The 17,305-nt window shown below is 35.1% G+C and overlaps 1 protein-coding gene across 5 annotated transcripts in view; it reads right to left on the bottom strand.

Annotated features, from left to right (window-relative positions):
• The window catches only part of LOC119640916 (5-hydroxytryptamine receptor), a 176,335-nt gene that overhangs the window by 11,160 nt on the left and 147,870 nt on the right, over nt 1-17,305 (bottom strand). For all 5 annotated transcript variants that reach the window (XM_038039258.1, XM_038039263.1, XM_038039262.1 and 2 more), the window contains 2 exons: nt 7,199-7,388; nt 4,254-4,391 (listed from right to left, as the gene is read on the bottom strand). In XM_038039258.1, coding sequence (XP_037895186.1) covers nt 4,254-4,391; nt 7,199-7,388 — 328 coding nt within the window. The remainder of the gene's footprint in view (nt 1-4,253; nt 4,392-7,198; nt 7,389-17,305) is intronic.

Below are 17,305 nucleotides of genomic sequence, written 5' to 3'. Positions count from 1 at the left end.
CTTATGCTCTGCTAGGTCTAGCCCCTTTTTTTTAGCCACGCCTTTACTTTAACGATAGCCTCGCTACCCCTCGTTTCTATCTGTGCAACGCAGTTTGCGACCACTGCGATTGCTATATCGCGATAATCGTTATTGCAGCAGGAAGATTAAGCTCAAAAACGCCATTGTACATTATGTTCCCCAAGAGAGGACAGAGAACTGATCCCTGTGGGACACCCGCCTTTCTTTTATGCGACTCTTTTCCATCGTCGCTATCATACACGAACGTGCGGTTCGAAAGGTAACTTGTTATTATCTCAAGTATACATTGCTTCGCCATGTGCCGAAATTATAGGCATCGGAAGCATCTCAGCTAGGGTATGAGCTCTCTGATCCTATCGATCACCCAGCCTATGTGCAGCCTTCCGCCTGCCAATAGTTTAGCGGCTTCGTCCTGCTGTAAGTTTATGAGTGTCGTCCGCCTTCTTTAAATTTGCCGCTTCTGCGGTTGCCACTCCGTATTGGGACTTAAGTGCGTTCCTTACGTCCTCCCTGGTAGTGCCTCCGTCGATGTTTTTGCACTCGACCATTTTGCGTTGCTTTAGACACCTGACTTCTGTCTCCCTCTTAAAAAGGAGACTACTGCCACTCTCAGCTTTTCCGATTTCTCTCTGCTCTGGTTTAGTGGCAGTAGAAGCTCGCCTGTCTGCGTTCCACTTATTTTCTGCACCGCTTCACCAAACTGTCTTAATTGTGGTTCGTCTTTAACTTTACGGAGCATATTCGAGTAGGAGAGCCCGCCTTTAGCTACTATGATAATAGCATCGGGCCTGCCCTTAATAGATCTTTTTGGCCGGTCTGTCTTTCTCTTGTTTTTGCTTTAGCTCCGAATTTCTCCCACTTCACGTCCTTCGGTAGCTAATGGCCGTCAGGTATGTCGGCCGCGTGCTTTTTGGCAGCCCCCAGTATGGAAGCTATGTTGCGACGTTTGGCGGCCGGCTTGTCTACGTCCCTGGGCTGCTTACGTTTAAGCGGCCCAGGCTGCGTTCGCTTCGCCACGCTTGTTTTCTGCAGCGGCGAGGTATGCGAGCCACCGTCACTTCGCTTGCGCCGTGCTTTTCAATCTGGCATCTTTCAGATGCCGTCTGTTGTGTCGCGCATTTGTTGATTTATGTGCCTCCTTTTTCCATAATTCTCCTGCAGCATCTTTTATATAACCACCCATCTTTGCGAAGGCTACCACGTTCTCCGCATTTACTGGTGTGTAGTTTGGCTTTTCGGGGAGCGTCTGTCCGAGCTGAGTCTGCGTTTGCACGCCTACTGGCGACCTCATTATTCTTCTGGTCACTTTGGGGGGGTTCTCTTCGCTCAAAGCGCCGCCGTGATCCCTACTGCCTGTTGCTGTATTGTTTTGTTTGTTACAATTCATTGTAATTGGGCCCCAACTTAAAAGCCATTACATGGTTTCGTAGGTGTAATGGCCTTAAAGGAAGGGCGAAGGCAGTGGGCAACATTAGCCCGAAACCCATTTTGACAGGGTGTCATCCCTTCTACTCAGGAAACGAAATACAGCCACCATCAGCCCAATAGCGTCACTTCATGTCCGTTGCGCGGTATACCATAACCAGTCTTGATGCCTACATATAGGCTCATACCACTGGTATTTCTTCCTGGCTGCCATTCTTTTGCTGTGTGTGTGTGTGATGCCGGGAGTGTGAAGTTGATTGTTTTCTATATAGTGCAGCTGCTGGAGATCCGAAATTAGTATGATTTTCGCAGGTTTGCCAACAGATTCCTGGGAACAGAGAAGTACTAATTTAGGAGCACAGCATTATAATCTCGATATTTCGCCGCAAACATTGAAAATCTGTGGAGAAAAATTGTATGACAGTCCAGGGAATATGCAATTGTGGCGTTTTGGCTTTAGTTAGATGTTTGCAGTTTCACTGCCTGTAGATATTTGCGACAGAGTCCTGACATCGGACATGACCCTTCAGTGGGTTTCGTTGTGGCTGTGATTACCCGACAATTGCGCATTAAATGTTTGGATGTCGAAAGAAAAATATGGTTCATAATTATTTCCTTATAATTGATGCGTCAGAGGTAACAAAACACACTATGTGGCGTGAGTTGTGCTGCTCACTGAATCATATTTAGTTCGGGTATCAATAGATATCATCGAGTTAAGTATACACATGCTTCTGCTTGCTGATGTTAAACACTAGAGATTGTTGTAACGGAAGTTACCGTTACATCTTTCTTAACACCATCCATACACATATATTGCGATGTTTACGCAAACTCTAACACGGGTTTATAGTAGGGATAGTAGGGAAGACCTTACCTAAACGATAAATTTCGTTCGTCATCATCATCCTCGTTTGAAATCGTAATTTTTTTCTTGCAAGGCTTTTTTCAAGATTTTATGCCAGTATAACTATTTTTGAAAATTGATCTGTGGCCCCTCAATTAAAGATGCGCATACGTACCAAATTTTGATTTTCTCTTGTTTCCACCAAATAAAAGGAAGCGCTGCTGATTGGATTGGCGTTGCCAAACTGACTTATCCCATATTAGTGAAAGCTTTAAGGTTAATATTTTATCAAGAGATGATGGAGAGATGGAGAAATAAATGGGGTGGAAGGCACTAAAATCTTAAACATGCACATAGTCTTATGCTAACCGGAAAATATATATTTTATTGTATTTTCAACGTGTACATACGCAATTACAAATCTGCGATTGTGGGTAGAAGAATATACGTGGATATTCTATACTCGAGTTAGGCTTGCTCGCATAAAGGAAATATATATCCATAGTGAAGTAATGGATTGGTGAGAATAATACATACTATCTCAATGAATATTTGTAGCGAATTCCGAATCGAACCATTTTCAATAGTGTCCGTCTTTGGGTCAGAATACGTCAGTGCACCAAATTTCATTAAAATATTTCAAAAATTAGGTCGTGTAAATTATAATATGATGCAAGAATACAAGATGGACAGACGGACAGACAGGCTTAGATTCGGTTTAAAAACCGATCAGGGCAATAAAGACAGGGCCCGCATCAATTGCTCCTGACTGTTGCATGTATCCTTGTACAACAACTGGTGTAGGTTATGCAAACGTTAACCGTTTTACTTTTTAAGAAAATTAGAAGCCTTAAGGAAAGATTTTGTTTTGCTTTAATTGATGTAATATAGGTTGTCCTATCGTGGAAGTATCTCAAAAATTTCAACGAAGTTAGCTGAATAATCGTTAAAATGGAGCCAACTAAAATTTTTTTAAGGAAAATTTTGACTTTCCTAAAAGTTTCAAATCAAAAGATTTAAAAAAAATTTGAAAAGTATATGTCTTTCTTCAATTTCAGATTTTCAAAATTATGCATCGATATTATTGCGACCCTTTAAAGCAGAATTTTTTAAACAAAGGAACACATTCAATTGGGTGTTGATTGTGTGATTTAAATATCTTTTTGTTTCGCAAACGATTTGTAACAAGAATAGCATACCACGTAGTATAGTTATAACCCATTTTACAGTACCTGAATAGATATAAGTATGTGGAACAATGCCAATGAATCATTAGACTACAACGTATAGTTTATGGTTATTGCTTCACCTGTGTAAACGCAGTTAAAAAAATAAAGAAAATAAAAACAAGCGGGGAAAGCCAACGACTCTTAAAATCGAGTAGAATTTTGTGTTCCCATCATTGTTATGAAATATTTATGTAAAAAAATATAACGATTTACATTGAAAGAGTTGGTTAACAAAAAAAGTAATCGGGTGATAAGAGGACTTGTTACAAGAGTTCCTTGTTTGCGACATATTGCAATGATATTTGAATGGAAAAAAAAATTTCGTATTCATCTGGCGATGAACAATATAAAAAACTTAACATAATTATATTAAAATACAAACTATAAAAAAACACCTTTTTCTTGAGCGCATAAGCATGTATTGTGTACTTGTTACATTACAATTCGTATTGTGCGTCTGATAGAATATTTATCATGTGTTCGTGTAGAACAGAAATATGCAATGAGCATTGCTTGGTGAAAATTTAATATCCCACTTTAAAAGTATCAAGTTTTTTCGTTTTTAATTCTATTAAATATTTTTTGTATTCACTTTGCTAGGGGGTTTATGTGAATAGGAAGGGGCTCCTCCGCCGTGTTGTCTAAACCCCAAAATTCCTTTATAAAATATTGGAAATTTACTCTTACTCTTTATTTTTTTGACCGAATGATAATATTTATAAAGCTCTCACCTTATTGTTGTTGCCACTAACGCCGCTTGGTTTGGGGCGTCGCCGATGTATACGTTTACGGGCGGTTTGATAAATTTTCCAATACAAAACCAATATCACCAATAATGGCACATAAAAGGTGCAACAAGTGGCAAATACCTGTAAATATATATGTAAATGCGTTTACCTGATATGTATATATATATGCAAATATATAACTAGTGAGGAAATTATATTCGGTTTAAAACGAATCCTCGCTAACCATCCATGAACCGAAAACACCACTTAGTGTGTACACGTAAGTAAAGACCTGCGAATTGAATGAATCGGTTCTGTTCTAGACATTTTGCTCATAGCACAGAGAGAGATATTAAAATTTTAGATGCACATCCAACTTGCACTACGCAACTTGTAAGGGTCAATGTTTTGAAATTTCTTCTTTTCTTTCGAATATTCGCAATATTTTAAAATATTTTAAGCTCATTAGTTGTGAGCGGACCTCACCTAGTGTTCAAAGTTAATCGGTAATCTTGGTTTAAGATTTCTGATTCGGCTTCCGAAATTCTCAGAGATCCAAAGAGATACCAAGAAATTTCATATGAACGAATATGTTAAGCATGTAGGGAAAATATATAAGAAATATTTTATCGTTTTTACAAACACAAGGTGGAAACTAATGTACCATTACGCCTCGTTTGTAAATGTAAGGCTAGCTTTTGTGTACATACAACTCCATTGAAACTGTGGCCTAGAAAAGTCGACGTCCACTCTCTTCTTCAAATTAATAGGAGCTTGCATGTATTTTAATCAATGGCGTTTATTGGTGAAAATGATAAGGTAATTGCGACGTATTAATGTGCACAATGGTTAAATTCGATGACTTTAACCTTTCTCTAAATAAAATAACAATATTTCAGTTCGTTATACACTGCATACAGACGCTAATCATGGAACGCTCAAGGTTGCATTTTCGGCATACATTGTTCTTCTTGTTCGATTCGAAGAAATCTTCCACCGAAGCCAATCAAACAAGTTAGAACCTTATCGTAATGCTGCTCGATTATATCCCATGTCAGTCTTTGTTTTGGTTACAACAATTTAAAAGTGGTGATTTTTCCGTCAATGACAAAGAACCCGACCAGCTCAAACTTTCAAAGAACTTTCAGAACAACAGCTTAGCGTTCTAGGCGTTTACATGCGATGGGAAAGGTCCAAGGGGAGGGTAAATGGCTACTGTACGAATTCACTGAAAATGTCATTTCCAATCGTTCCACATCGCAGTTTCATGCTTTTTTTTCCCAAAAAAAATCAGCAATAGCGGCTAACATACACATAGTCGTTCTCTTGCATAACAACGCTCGGCCACATACCGCAAGAGTTGTCAAGGGTACAAAGCTGCAGCTCGAATGGGAAGTTCTTTCGCATCCAGCGGGCTTACTAGATATAGCGCCTTCTGATCGATGCTGCATGGATTGGCTGGCACTCAGTTTCGAAATGGTGAAGAAGTGCGAAAATGAGTGGATGACTGGATCGCTACCAAACCAATATCATTCTTTCGAAACGGTATCGCCGTGTTGCCAGAAAGATGGAAAAAAGTTGTAGATATTGCACCAATTTTTCTCAACAACTGCTTTTTTGAAGTGAAAATATGATCAAAGTACGCGAGAGCAAGCGAGAAAAGCCAAGAAAGTTAATTGTTTTTAGCATACGTATGTTACGCAGTTACATGCGTAAGACAATATGCAAAATTTATATTTTCGGTCAGTTTGACGGCGGTGCTTCTTTTCTCTTTAATAAGTCGTAATTAACGAGCGTTGATATAGTGGAGGTTGGTACACGTAATCAAATCTTTTCTCTCAAGGTTAATATCGTAGATAGTGCTAGGATAAAGAGAAGGAGTCTCTAAGGTAACATGTTTGTCCTTTAATATAAAAACAATGCGTATCCAATTTAAACCAACGTTAAATTGTGAAGCAAAGCTTTTGTCTGTACAATCGTACCTTGCTGTCAGTCCTAAAATGAAGAAGTGAAAGAACGAAACAATTGCAGGAGACAGGAGCGATTTGGGCATCAAAGATGAGACGAGATGAAAATCAAATTTAGGTCTTTAGGATTATTAACTTTTAGTTTAAATTTTTAGGAAAATAGAAGACTTTCTGTTCTATAGTGAACCCTATCCACTTTAGTTACACATATAGGGAAATAATTATTGCATAGATTCAGCAAGTTGGGTGCTTTCAGCACTATTGTATCTAAATTCTAAAATCTGCAAAATTTGAACGTAAATTTACAACAATTTAAACGTATATTCTTTGGGCGATGACATGGACGAGAACATGGCCTGCGTCTACTCAATATAACAGAGAGTCATAATTTAATTTTTTTGTAAAACCTTTATAATGCAAGCTTCAAAACCGCTATAAAGTATATAAATTCTTGGACAGTTTCAAATTCAGAATGCAACTAAGCATGTCGGCCCATTTGTCCCTCTGCCCAATCAGTGGTAAAACTTCTCCCGCTTGCGAAAATGAATACATTGGGTATAAAATTTGCAAAAGAATTAGGAAGTGACTTAAATTTTTCCAAAGGCACTCCTACAACGCGCACTCGCCTATGTGACGAAAGCTTTTATTTTGAAAGTAGCAAAAATAAGCCGGATTCACTCTGTGTTATATGGCAGGAAAATTTAATTCTTTCATTTTTTTTTGTCTTTTTTAGGACAACGGTGACGGGCATAAAAAAATTTGATCACGATCGAATGCAATTTTCTTACTTGTTATTTTATTTTAGTGAAACAATTTAATGTACGAAAAGTTTTTTTATTTAGTGTAGTTTTGCAATTAACTCTTTTCACCACAGCTAACCACTTCGATAGCTCTATGCCATTCATGGACGCTTTTTAAATTATTTTTAAAATAAACATTTGTATTGGTTCGTGGATACTTTTACACATTTCAGGGACTTACCTGATATGCAACATCCTGTGAAACCATACATTTTTGCTGTTCAATGCGTTGTAAATAGTCAGGATCCTTCCAACCGAACTGTGGCGCCAATGAAACAATCACTGCAGCCGTCCATACACAAAATATCATAAGAAAAACGCGACGACTGGTACGTGAATGTATGTAATCAATGTTCGTGACAGCCCAGTATCTATAATTAAATAAATAAGAGAATAAATATATATATATATATACATATTAGAAGAAAGAGTAAATGATAAGTTGTGTTAAAAATTGCGTTAAATTCATTTAAATTTTTGAAAAATTAATATTTTAGCAAAAAAATATTCTTATCAAAAATTGAAAATAAATACAAAATCTGAAGATGTTAGTTTTCTCTTAAATATTTGAAGTAAGAAAGTTATGCTATGTGGGCCTTTGCAGGTGGGGTTTTTAATTTATAATTTTTCTAACGTATTCTAATAATAAAACGGATATTACTGAGAGATATTAGACGGAAAAAGAAATAGGTATTGCTTGGCGCAAAGGATAATTTCAAAATACATGACATTTATCCAGCATAACTACATTTATTTTCATCTTCAACTAACTTAACGAATAATAAAGCAAATTTAATAAATTGAATGAGAAAACTAAATTCGGTCAGGGCTGAATCTTTTATATCTATCACCATTTACCCCAAAAAAAGACAAAAGAAGTAAAAGAACAAAATTCTCATGTCTTATAATAAGGAGCGGGTGCAGTTGATTTCTTTTATTTCCAAAATAAAATTTTTTGTCGTAGAGGCATGTGGACGTTGTAGGCGTGTTCTTTGAAAAGTTTAGGTCAATTCCACATACTTTTGCAAATTTTTAGGCGATGTTTCCAATTTCGCTAACGGGAGAATGTTTACCATAAATACTACACAGTTGCGCAGACAAACAGATGGGCAGACGAGTATATGGGCATGTTTAGGTCCATTCCAAACTGAAAACAGGCCAAAAATTTGTATACATTATGGGGTTTTTGAAGCTTGTTTCTGTGCGTTATAAAGGTATTCAAAAAAAATTGAAACCTAATACGCTATAATATTGGATAGGCGTGGACGATATTTTTAACTTTTGTACAGGTGCTATATCATCGCCCATAGAATATACGTTCAAATTTTGATACATTTATCTGCTATAAGTAATGAGCAATAACTAATTTTGTACTCCCTTTTGAAAAACGGCCCATTTTAAATAGGCAGCGATAGCGTCATTTTTACCGCCGGTAGAATATTTATAACAGACATTACGCAAATGGACAGACGGACATGAATAAATTGATTTAGGATTTCACGCTGATCAAGAATTAATATATTTTGCGAGGACTCTGATGCGTTCTTCTGGCCGTTGCCAACGTTTTCACATGATGAATATACCTCTCATCCTTTAGTAATGGGTATAAAAATATATGAATTAATAAAAATGAAAAAGCAATATTCATAACCATTTTCTTAAAAGTAACAGATTATATTAGAATTTCTAAGTATAGTGAATAAAGTGATGAAGGAAACACCGGAAAGACCATAAGACCTATTTATCCCTTCACGTTCACAATTTTATTCGAGTCATTTCACCTAGTTCCTCGAATTAAATACAGGTGAAAAGATTTTAGAGATTTTTCTGCCTAAAGTAAAGTCTAAAGTACGTTAGGAATATTTCTAGAGTTTTTATTCTCTTCTCTTAGGAATGAGTGTTATATTCATTTTGCGTTTTAAACGTTTGCAACGGTCAGAGGGTAGTTTTATTGTAGAGACTCTCCGCTCCTCCGCCTGTCTCCCTGTCTGCCGGTCTAAAGTCTGTGATAAACATTCCCACAAAGCAAGCTTTCTAAAAATGTTGTGCCAAAAACGAGGTGAGTGGGTTTATTTTCAAAAATTTTAGCAATCAATAGGTATTTTAGTGTTTGCAAAAGCTCGAAAAAGCTGAAACAACAAAACATATAGTAAACCGATGTGAGGAATAACATCAATATTTGTGTGCTCGCGGTGATATTTTATTCGATAATACATGACAAAATTAATATGTTGAAATATTGGACGGAGACAGATAAGACACCGTTAAAGACCTTTCGAACGAATAAAAACTTTCGGATGATTACGCTGATTCCTTTAAATGCGTTGACTTTTCACCGTATATTAAATTGGTTTTTGAACAGAAAAGAAAAAAGAAAAAAAAAAAACGTCTTAATGATAATATTCGCTGTAAACTGAAGGCAATTTGCCCCTAATTTTCTCTTTTTTTTTTTGCTCCAACAATTGCAATTTTATTTTTATTATCTCGTTGTCACGGATAGCGAGCAAAATATTTAGGCCAGTTTGTATCAATACAAGAAAGAAATTGGTTCGTAAGCAAATAATAGTAAAATGGTTGAAAATGCAAATGCAAACATAATGCATTGAGAACATTTTTTGCTTAGTATCATCGTTTTCTAGATATTTATCAATAATAACATGAATAGAAAGAGAGATGGACGAGAGGACGAACGATAATCATTTTACCGTTTGAAAGGATATTTACGGTTTCTGTTACGCATATATAAATGTTTTGTTATCGATAAAGTGAATATTTGTGTGTGTGTGTGTGTGTGTGTGTATGAGAGGGAGTAAAAATAAATTCCATTTATTTTCATTTAAATTTTGCTTATTTTATAAATTTCATTATTGCGGTTTCGTATAAATTAATGCTTGTATTTTATTGTGATACTTTAACGTCTTATGAATATTTATGGTATTTCAATGAATTGATTTTACGCTTGAACGCAGCTATCCATTCGCCTTAATTACTATTTGCAACAAGTTTTCAAAATAAGCATATAAAAGAAATTAAATTTGTTTGGTTTGTGTTTTTAAGATACATATATCCAAACACTTTATGGAAAAAAGTTTTATTCTCCCTATTTTGCTCTAAAATTTTGTTGTTTGTAGTTGTTCTTGCCCTTTGTGGCTGCCTCAAATCGAACAATTTGTTTGTTTTTGATAATTAAGTTTTCCCTCTTCTTGGCACACAGGAGACCAAACATATGTGCTTTGCAATAAGAAAACGTGAACGTGAACCACTGAAACGGCGAAAAATTTAATTAGTGGATTTTAAACAGATCGTCTTTTGAGAGAATATAGACATAATTTTTAAAGCAATATCTCTTACAAATATCTTTTGGATCAAAGTAGAGGTTCGATCAAAGTAGAGGCTCGATCTTTGTAATCCCCATATCGGCATCGGAATACAAAAAAAAAAGCATGAAATTCTAAACTGATGAAGTCATGTCCGGCTGTGTATCTGTGTGATGTGTTTTATTGGCATTCTCGTGGTCGCAAAAATGAAGATATCCTCTTCATATTTCGTAGAGATATTGAAAGTTTTTGCCTTCAAGTCGGTGTAGAAAACGGGACAAATTTGATAGAGCACAAGTCGGTAGTGAAGCGTAAACTGAACCTAACGCCGCTTTTCTAAACAAAATTTTATGGATTTTTGTCCGATACTAATGAATTATAAAAGACAGAAGAATTCTAGTATTTATGTGCAAAAATTCAACAAAATCGGCCATTACTCAAATGAATGCCTTAAATACATTGTCTTAAAATGCGTTAATATGCAATAATGTGGTGGACACCAGGACTTGGCGGATTAATGTTTGATTAACAACACCAGAGATATGGGTATCAAGTAAAAGGACGCGGGGAGCAGAAGGGGAGCAGATAAGTGTGTTAATTCTAAATTAATTATGGTGGGCGTCACGGTGTGGTGGATTAATTTTAAAACGACTCGGAGAGTATCAGGCGGCAAGGTAAGGTGTAATTGTAAATTAATTTTGGCGGACGTCATGGCATGACGTATAAATTTAGTCTTAAAAATACCGCCCACCTGGTAATCACATAAACGAACTCGGAGAGTCGAAGGCGAAATACTAAATGTGTTAATCCTAAATTAATTATTGTGAAAATCACTTTTTTATGACAATAAACAAAGCCATTTTTATGATAGAAAACAACAATTGCAATGGTGGCGGGTATGCGAGATTCGGTCCCAGTCGAATATAATATTTTTACTTGGTTTTTGCTTGTTTTGGTAATAAAATGAAGGTGTTTACTAAAAATGTCCGTTTCCTCTTTCGGTTTTTAGGGTATAAATAAATTTCGACACTGATTTCTATAATACTGTAACCAAAAAGTTAGACCAATATTTAAGTTAAATTGTGCTGGTATACCGAATATCAGAAACATTGTCTTTCTAAATTGATAGCACTGTGAAAGACATCTTTCTTAAATTTCACATCTTGCAATGCAATAATATTGCAGCCCTTGGTTTTTGGTATTGCAGTGTTGGTTTTACACAATAGAAAAAGTTTTATTCGGGTTTTACTATGTGTGTGACGAGATGATTTCTGACTATTAATCGGTCACGAAACGCATTGTGACGAGACATGAGAGTTGTTGGATGTACATATCTGACCCACAAACAACCAAAAAACACCTCGTCAAAGTCGGTCAAAAATCAAAATCATGTTAATGTCTTTTTTCGATTATCATAGCGTTGTGCACTGCCGACAGAGAATATTGTTTAAGTTTGAGAATTACTTTGAAGATGAGAAAATAAATTTGGAATAAAAAATAAATTTAAAAAGAAACACAAAAAATACTTAGTAGTGTATTTTCTTCTTCACGTGAATAAGTGCAAGAGAAATTTAGGTATTCAGACACCTTACGAGTTTATTCCGTGAAGAGTCAAAGCTCTTTCATAAGTAGACGTTCGCTCAGCGTCTTATTAATAAGTAAATATTGTGTACAAGTTGTGTTCCAAAGAAGGACGCTATGTGATTTTTCAAATTTCTTGGGCTACGGAAATTCGATTTTCATCGTCATGTTGACATTATCAGCCCTTTCGCATTTTTAGTTTGTTTTCGACAACTTTAGATTAAAGTTTTTGGCGTGCTTGGCGATTTTTTGATATCGAAAAAAATTGATCTTTATTTTATATGAAATTTAAAATTAAGTGATCTCCTTCACTTAAGATGTCGACTGTGGCGTTTGGCAAAAGGAGAAAAATGTTTATAAGCTCTTTACAGCAGACCGAGAAGATGTTAATAATGCTACCCGCCCTGGAGGTCCCAGCACATCAACAACCGATGAAAACGTTGAAACAGTTAAGAAAGTTGTTATCGAGAATCGTCGAATTACTGTAAGAGAAGGTACTGATTAAATTGGCCTGTCGGTTGGCTCATCCCATGCAAATTTTTTTGAATGTTTTGGCATGGCACGTGTGGCAGTAAAGTTTTTTTCAAAATTGCTAAATACGGACTTAGAGAAACAGCTACGAGCATCGCTCGGCAGTTGTTGCATGACGTCAGCAACGTTCCTGACTATCAATCGGCTATATCTGAAAGGAATTTTTTTGAAGGGGATGAAGTAGATATTGACCAATAACTAAGCATCTTTCGATAAAAAAAATATATATATATATATATGTCAAGTATTCGTCTTATTTTGTGTATGACCTCTGCGAACGAAATCCATTCAAATTTTAAGCGCTCGCCCTACTCATACGAAAATATGCCATACCACGTAAGAACATTTTCATTCGATGGATATATTGTTAGATGACATTAACCTCTTGGGAAAGTTGCATTTCATATGCCATTGTTATTGTATGCCACTGTAAATTGTAACTGTGTTAAAAAGAGTACTCAATTTAGTATATTACGCTTTTAAAATAAAAAAAGTAAAAGTATCTCTTGAAGTCACGGTCTCAATGCTTGCAACCATGATGACACAAACGGCTAAATGCGAGTTAAATTTAGCTAGAGTCACTTGCCGACTCATTTCGCTTGTTTATGTAGCTTTATTTATTATTTAATATTTTTTTTATATAAAATTTTGAATACAAAATCTTTGCATTTTTCGTTTCCTTTTTCTTTTTCTTATATGTATTGTTGTTGTTTTTTATTTATTTTTTTGTCTCGTTTTAGTTTATTTTATGCTTTACGCTATTCTATCCAATTTAATAAAAGTCATCAACAAAAAGATACGATTTTATTATAAAATCACATTATTTTCTTTCAAAGACGATGACAAATATTTTAAGTTTATGATTTTGTTTGAAACAATCACTTTAATATGAACACATAAATTTATTGATTATTAACGATTAAAAATTCTAGAAAATGTATGTCTATAGAAGAAATCTTCCTATTTCATATTAAGTAAATAGATGGCGTCTTATACAGCCGAAGGTTTAGAGTGGGATTGGTATTTTGCTATTATGACGTATTGTCTTCGCGCATTTTGTTAAGCCTCTCCTATTGAAACTCTATTGAAAATAAACCCAGGAAACGTACGGCTTAAAAGTGGTGAGGTTGGTTGTCGCTCACAAATTTTAATAAAAAATTTCTTTAACGTTGATATTGTTGTAGAAAATTGAATTATTTTCAAGATGTTCTTCTTGTATCCATCACAGAGGGTGTGGGGGTGCATGTATATATTCTTGTTTAGTCTAAGATTTTGACTTCCTCTTTTAGTTTCCCTGTTTTCTGAATGCTTAGGGTCGTATGCCCACAATTAGGCATAGGCGTGATTCTCTCACGGCAGGCGAAAAATTGTGAAGTGGCATTTCAGGGAAGTGCTCTCTTAGCTTGTCTATTTCTAAGTGCTCACGAGCATATAACTGGGCATAGGCATGATTCTCCTATGGCAGGAAAAAAATTGGCATCCACATATTACTGTTGCAATAAATAATTATTGAAACAATAACATTTGAGACAAAAATGTCCGCTCAAAACTGAAACCATAATATACGTAAGCATAGGCTTTAGTGTGCTACTTGTAGTTACCTTCTAAAGAACTAAAACATGCTGAAAATATTTCCTAAAGCCATCTAAACTGTCAATCATAAATAACAAAATTTAAATTTCTTCTTCATTTTTAATTGTTCTGCGTGTATTCAGTTGCATCAAATCAAATAATCAGTAATTAATCTTATAAACCATTGCGTAATAGCATTAAAGATGAAAAATGTTTCATGCAGTTGCAATAACTTTTTTAAATGCTTTTAGACTAAGACCCTTGCAGGAAAAGATATTAAAAAGCAACAGGACAGCTACTGAAAGGCCAAAGCATAGACGTAGTGATACTTCCTTCTCCGCAGTGACTGGTTTCTTTATAATAAGTTATCAACCATTTAATATAAGTTCCAAAAATAATGCCAAAGCTAAGCGTTCCCAAAATTATTTGATAAAGACGTGTCATCTTCTTAAATCACAGCATATGGTTGCGAACTTCTTTTAGGCGTGAACTTGTAACTTAGTTGCGGCAAAGCACAGGGTCTAGTGTGTTCAAAAGATTACATTTTTGTTTTTCTTTATATAATATATTTACATACATAATATGTATACCACGTATCCCGTCGGCAATTTCTTTCACCTTGGATATAGTTTGAAATAGATATTTATAAGAAGAAAAAGTCGGACAAAAAGATAACTCTCTTTCTTTGACAAAATATTACGAATCTCATGCCAAAAAAATAATTTTTTTTTTTTACTTAAAAAGCACAGAAATATTTTTTATTCTATTAAAAAATAATGTATTTTAGAGTACTGCCGTCGTTTTTTAAATTCGTATTGATTGAAAAATTTCCGGAGAATAATCGCTTAATATCTCGTAGCTTCGATGCTTGAACGATTTAACTGCCCGATCAATTTGGAAGAGTTTGGTGCACTTTCACGACGCTTTTTTGCATTTGGTTTCTTTTTTCTTTTTATGTCGTTGCCACGACGTCATTATTTCAAATGTGGTTTTAACTTAAATGCCTTTCACGTTGTTTTTAACGATTGCAGAGCTTCGAATATTGATACTTTAAAGTACACAAGAGCGGGATCGTGGTTTTATAGTAAACCAAACGTTTTAATATGAGTTGTATGTTGGACGAGTGAACAATGATTTATTATATCTAACTGTTGGACAACGGCAGCTAAAAGTTTCAGAAAAACAGAGGAAATGAAGCAAAAATATACTCGAAAAATGAAATCAAAGAGTTATAGTTTTGAAATATTCTGTCTCCTAAAGTCTTCTTAAAGAATTAATGGAAGATATCCTTTTTATTCACTTGTTCTAATTGCATTGTACATAAGTGACCCCGTTTCAGTATTTAAGCCCGCATATATTTTTATGTGTGCGCGTGATGTTAAACTATTTTTTTCCTTTGAATTGAAGTTGCACTCCAATCTCATCAAATCTGGTTTAACAATTTTGACAACATGGAGCTCATTACATTTTTTAAATTAAACCTAAAACAAATAAAAATACTTTAGTAGGTTTACCGTATTAGTGAAATGACTCTTCAAGACAAGGTGTTACATGAAAACTGGTCGAAAAAGTGGTGAAATTCGATCGATTTTCAATAGCGTTCATCCTTAGTAAAAACACGCCAGCTTACCAAATTTTACTGAAATATCTCAAAAACATCTCAGAAATAACTTTAAGTTGCCTGCAAGAAAACAAGATGGACAGACAGACAGAATGGCAGCTAAGCGTGAAGTGAATCAGAAAATGGTTGTGTGTATCGATTGGTATAATAACAGGTGAGTCTATCTGAAATTCTTGTGAGTGCCGTCCTAATATACAGTCCTATCACCAGGAATGTAGTCTGCAAAACAAGCGAGGAGATTTTATTCTTAAAAAGGGATTCATTTTCTGCTGTGTATTTCACATCCACTTTCAAAAATTGAACGGTGTAGATAAGACATTTTATACGAGCAAAAAGCTTACGTTCTAGTTTGTACATTTAACTCTCCGTAGTTGATCTACGGGTCTATCTGGCACCGTTTTACACTATTTTAAACGACTTGAATGTGATTCTGTCGTGTAGTCTTCTCTCTACACGTGTTATGTAGATTCAACACAATAGAGTTAAAAAATAATTCTTGCTCCCTGCCCTTAGGAATTTGGGTCCAACTCTCTCTCTTTTTCTCTTCTCTTCAGAATCAACTTGATAAATGCTGGCTTTGTTCTAACTGGCCTTCTAGGAACTCTATTTTCATAAAACTCAGCCAACCCAGATATAACTACGAGATTTTCAATTCGTTTAAGGTCTTTTATAAACACCCAAAAGGTGTAAATTATAATTTATAACCCCAATATCGGGCTCTTTAACTTCTATCAAATAAACTTGGATGTCTTGCCTACGTCGTGTCTAATTTAAATTTACCTCCATATGATTCACAAATTGAACTGAAGTTGTTGTATAAATTCACTATTATCGTTTGACAAGCTTTTATGTATTGACGGCTGCCTTAGTGGGTTACTTTCAACTCGGATTTAGATCGGCCGTCAGTGGAGTTCTGAGCCCAATGCGTACTTGCATGATGATGGGTAGAAAAGACTGGATCATGACCGAATATAACTTTCTTACTTGTTCTTTTCCGTTTTCGTTTTCTTGTTTATTTATATAACACATGAATTTTGTTCTTCTTATTTTGACTTAGTCTTCTTTTGTACTTTGTTGAAATTTCGTAACGATATGTGGCATAAGATTTAACCTAGCGGAATTTTAAGTGCAAATAAGTAAATTACGCCGGTACGTGAAACAACTTTAGCTACCCAACTCATTTAAATAAGTTAATTCTCATTGTATACAAATTAGAAAGTAATGGACATGTGTGCTTGGATCCGTCCGTCTGTCTTTATGCGATTTTTTATAAAGATTGTTGAATTAAATTTTCCATTACGAAGTCATTTATTCAAATGTGTATGGAGGCGTGAGTTCATTGTTTCCCGGATAAGTTTTAGTAAGTTTTGTATGCTGTACAACTATCTATATATTGCATTCTACAAATAATGTCAAGGTCCAAACAAAATATTAAAAAAAAATTTGTCATCCAAATTTCAAGCAAAAGTCTGTTTTATTTGCGGTTGCTTTGGGAATCAATAATTAGATGACCTTATGTTACATACTTTATTTATATTGTTGCGGAAATTTTGCGATAAATAATTCTAAAGTATCGCCATCTTAGGTATATTGCACGTTTGTAACGCTATCGGTTGCTTCAATGCGATGTGTTTCGTTTAGTTTAAAAGAGAAAAACTAATGGAAG

The sequence above is a fragment of the Glossina fuscipes genome, unplaced genomic scaffold (assembly GCF_014805625.2).
Source record: "Glossina fuscipes isolate IAEA_lab_2018 unplaced genomic scaffold, Yale_Gfus_2 133, whole genome shotgun sequence".
NCBI lineage: Eukaryota > Metazoa > Arthropoda > Insecta > Diptera > Glossinidae > Glossina > Glossina fuscipes.
The sequence above is the reverse complement of the archived record's forward strand: the minus strand, read 5'-3'. Positions and strand labels throughout refer to the sequence as shown.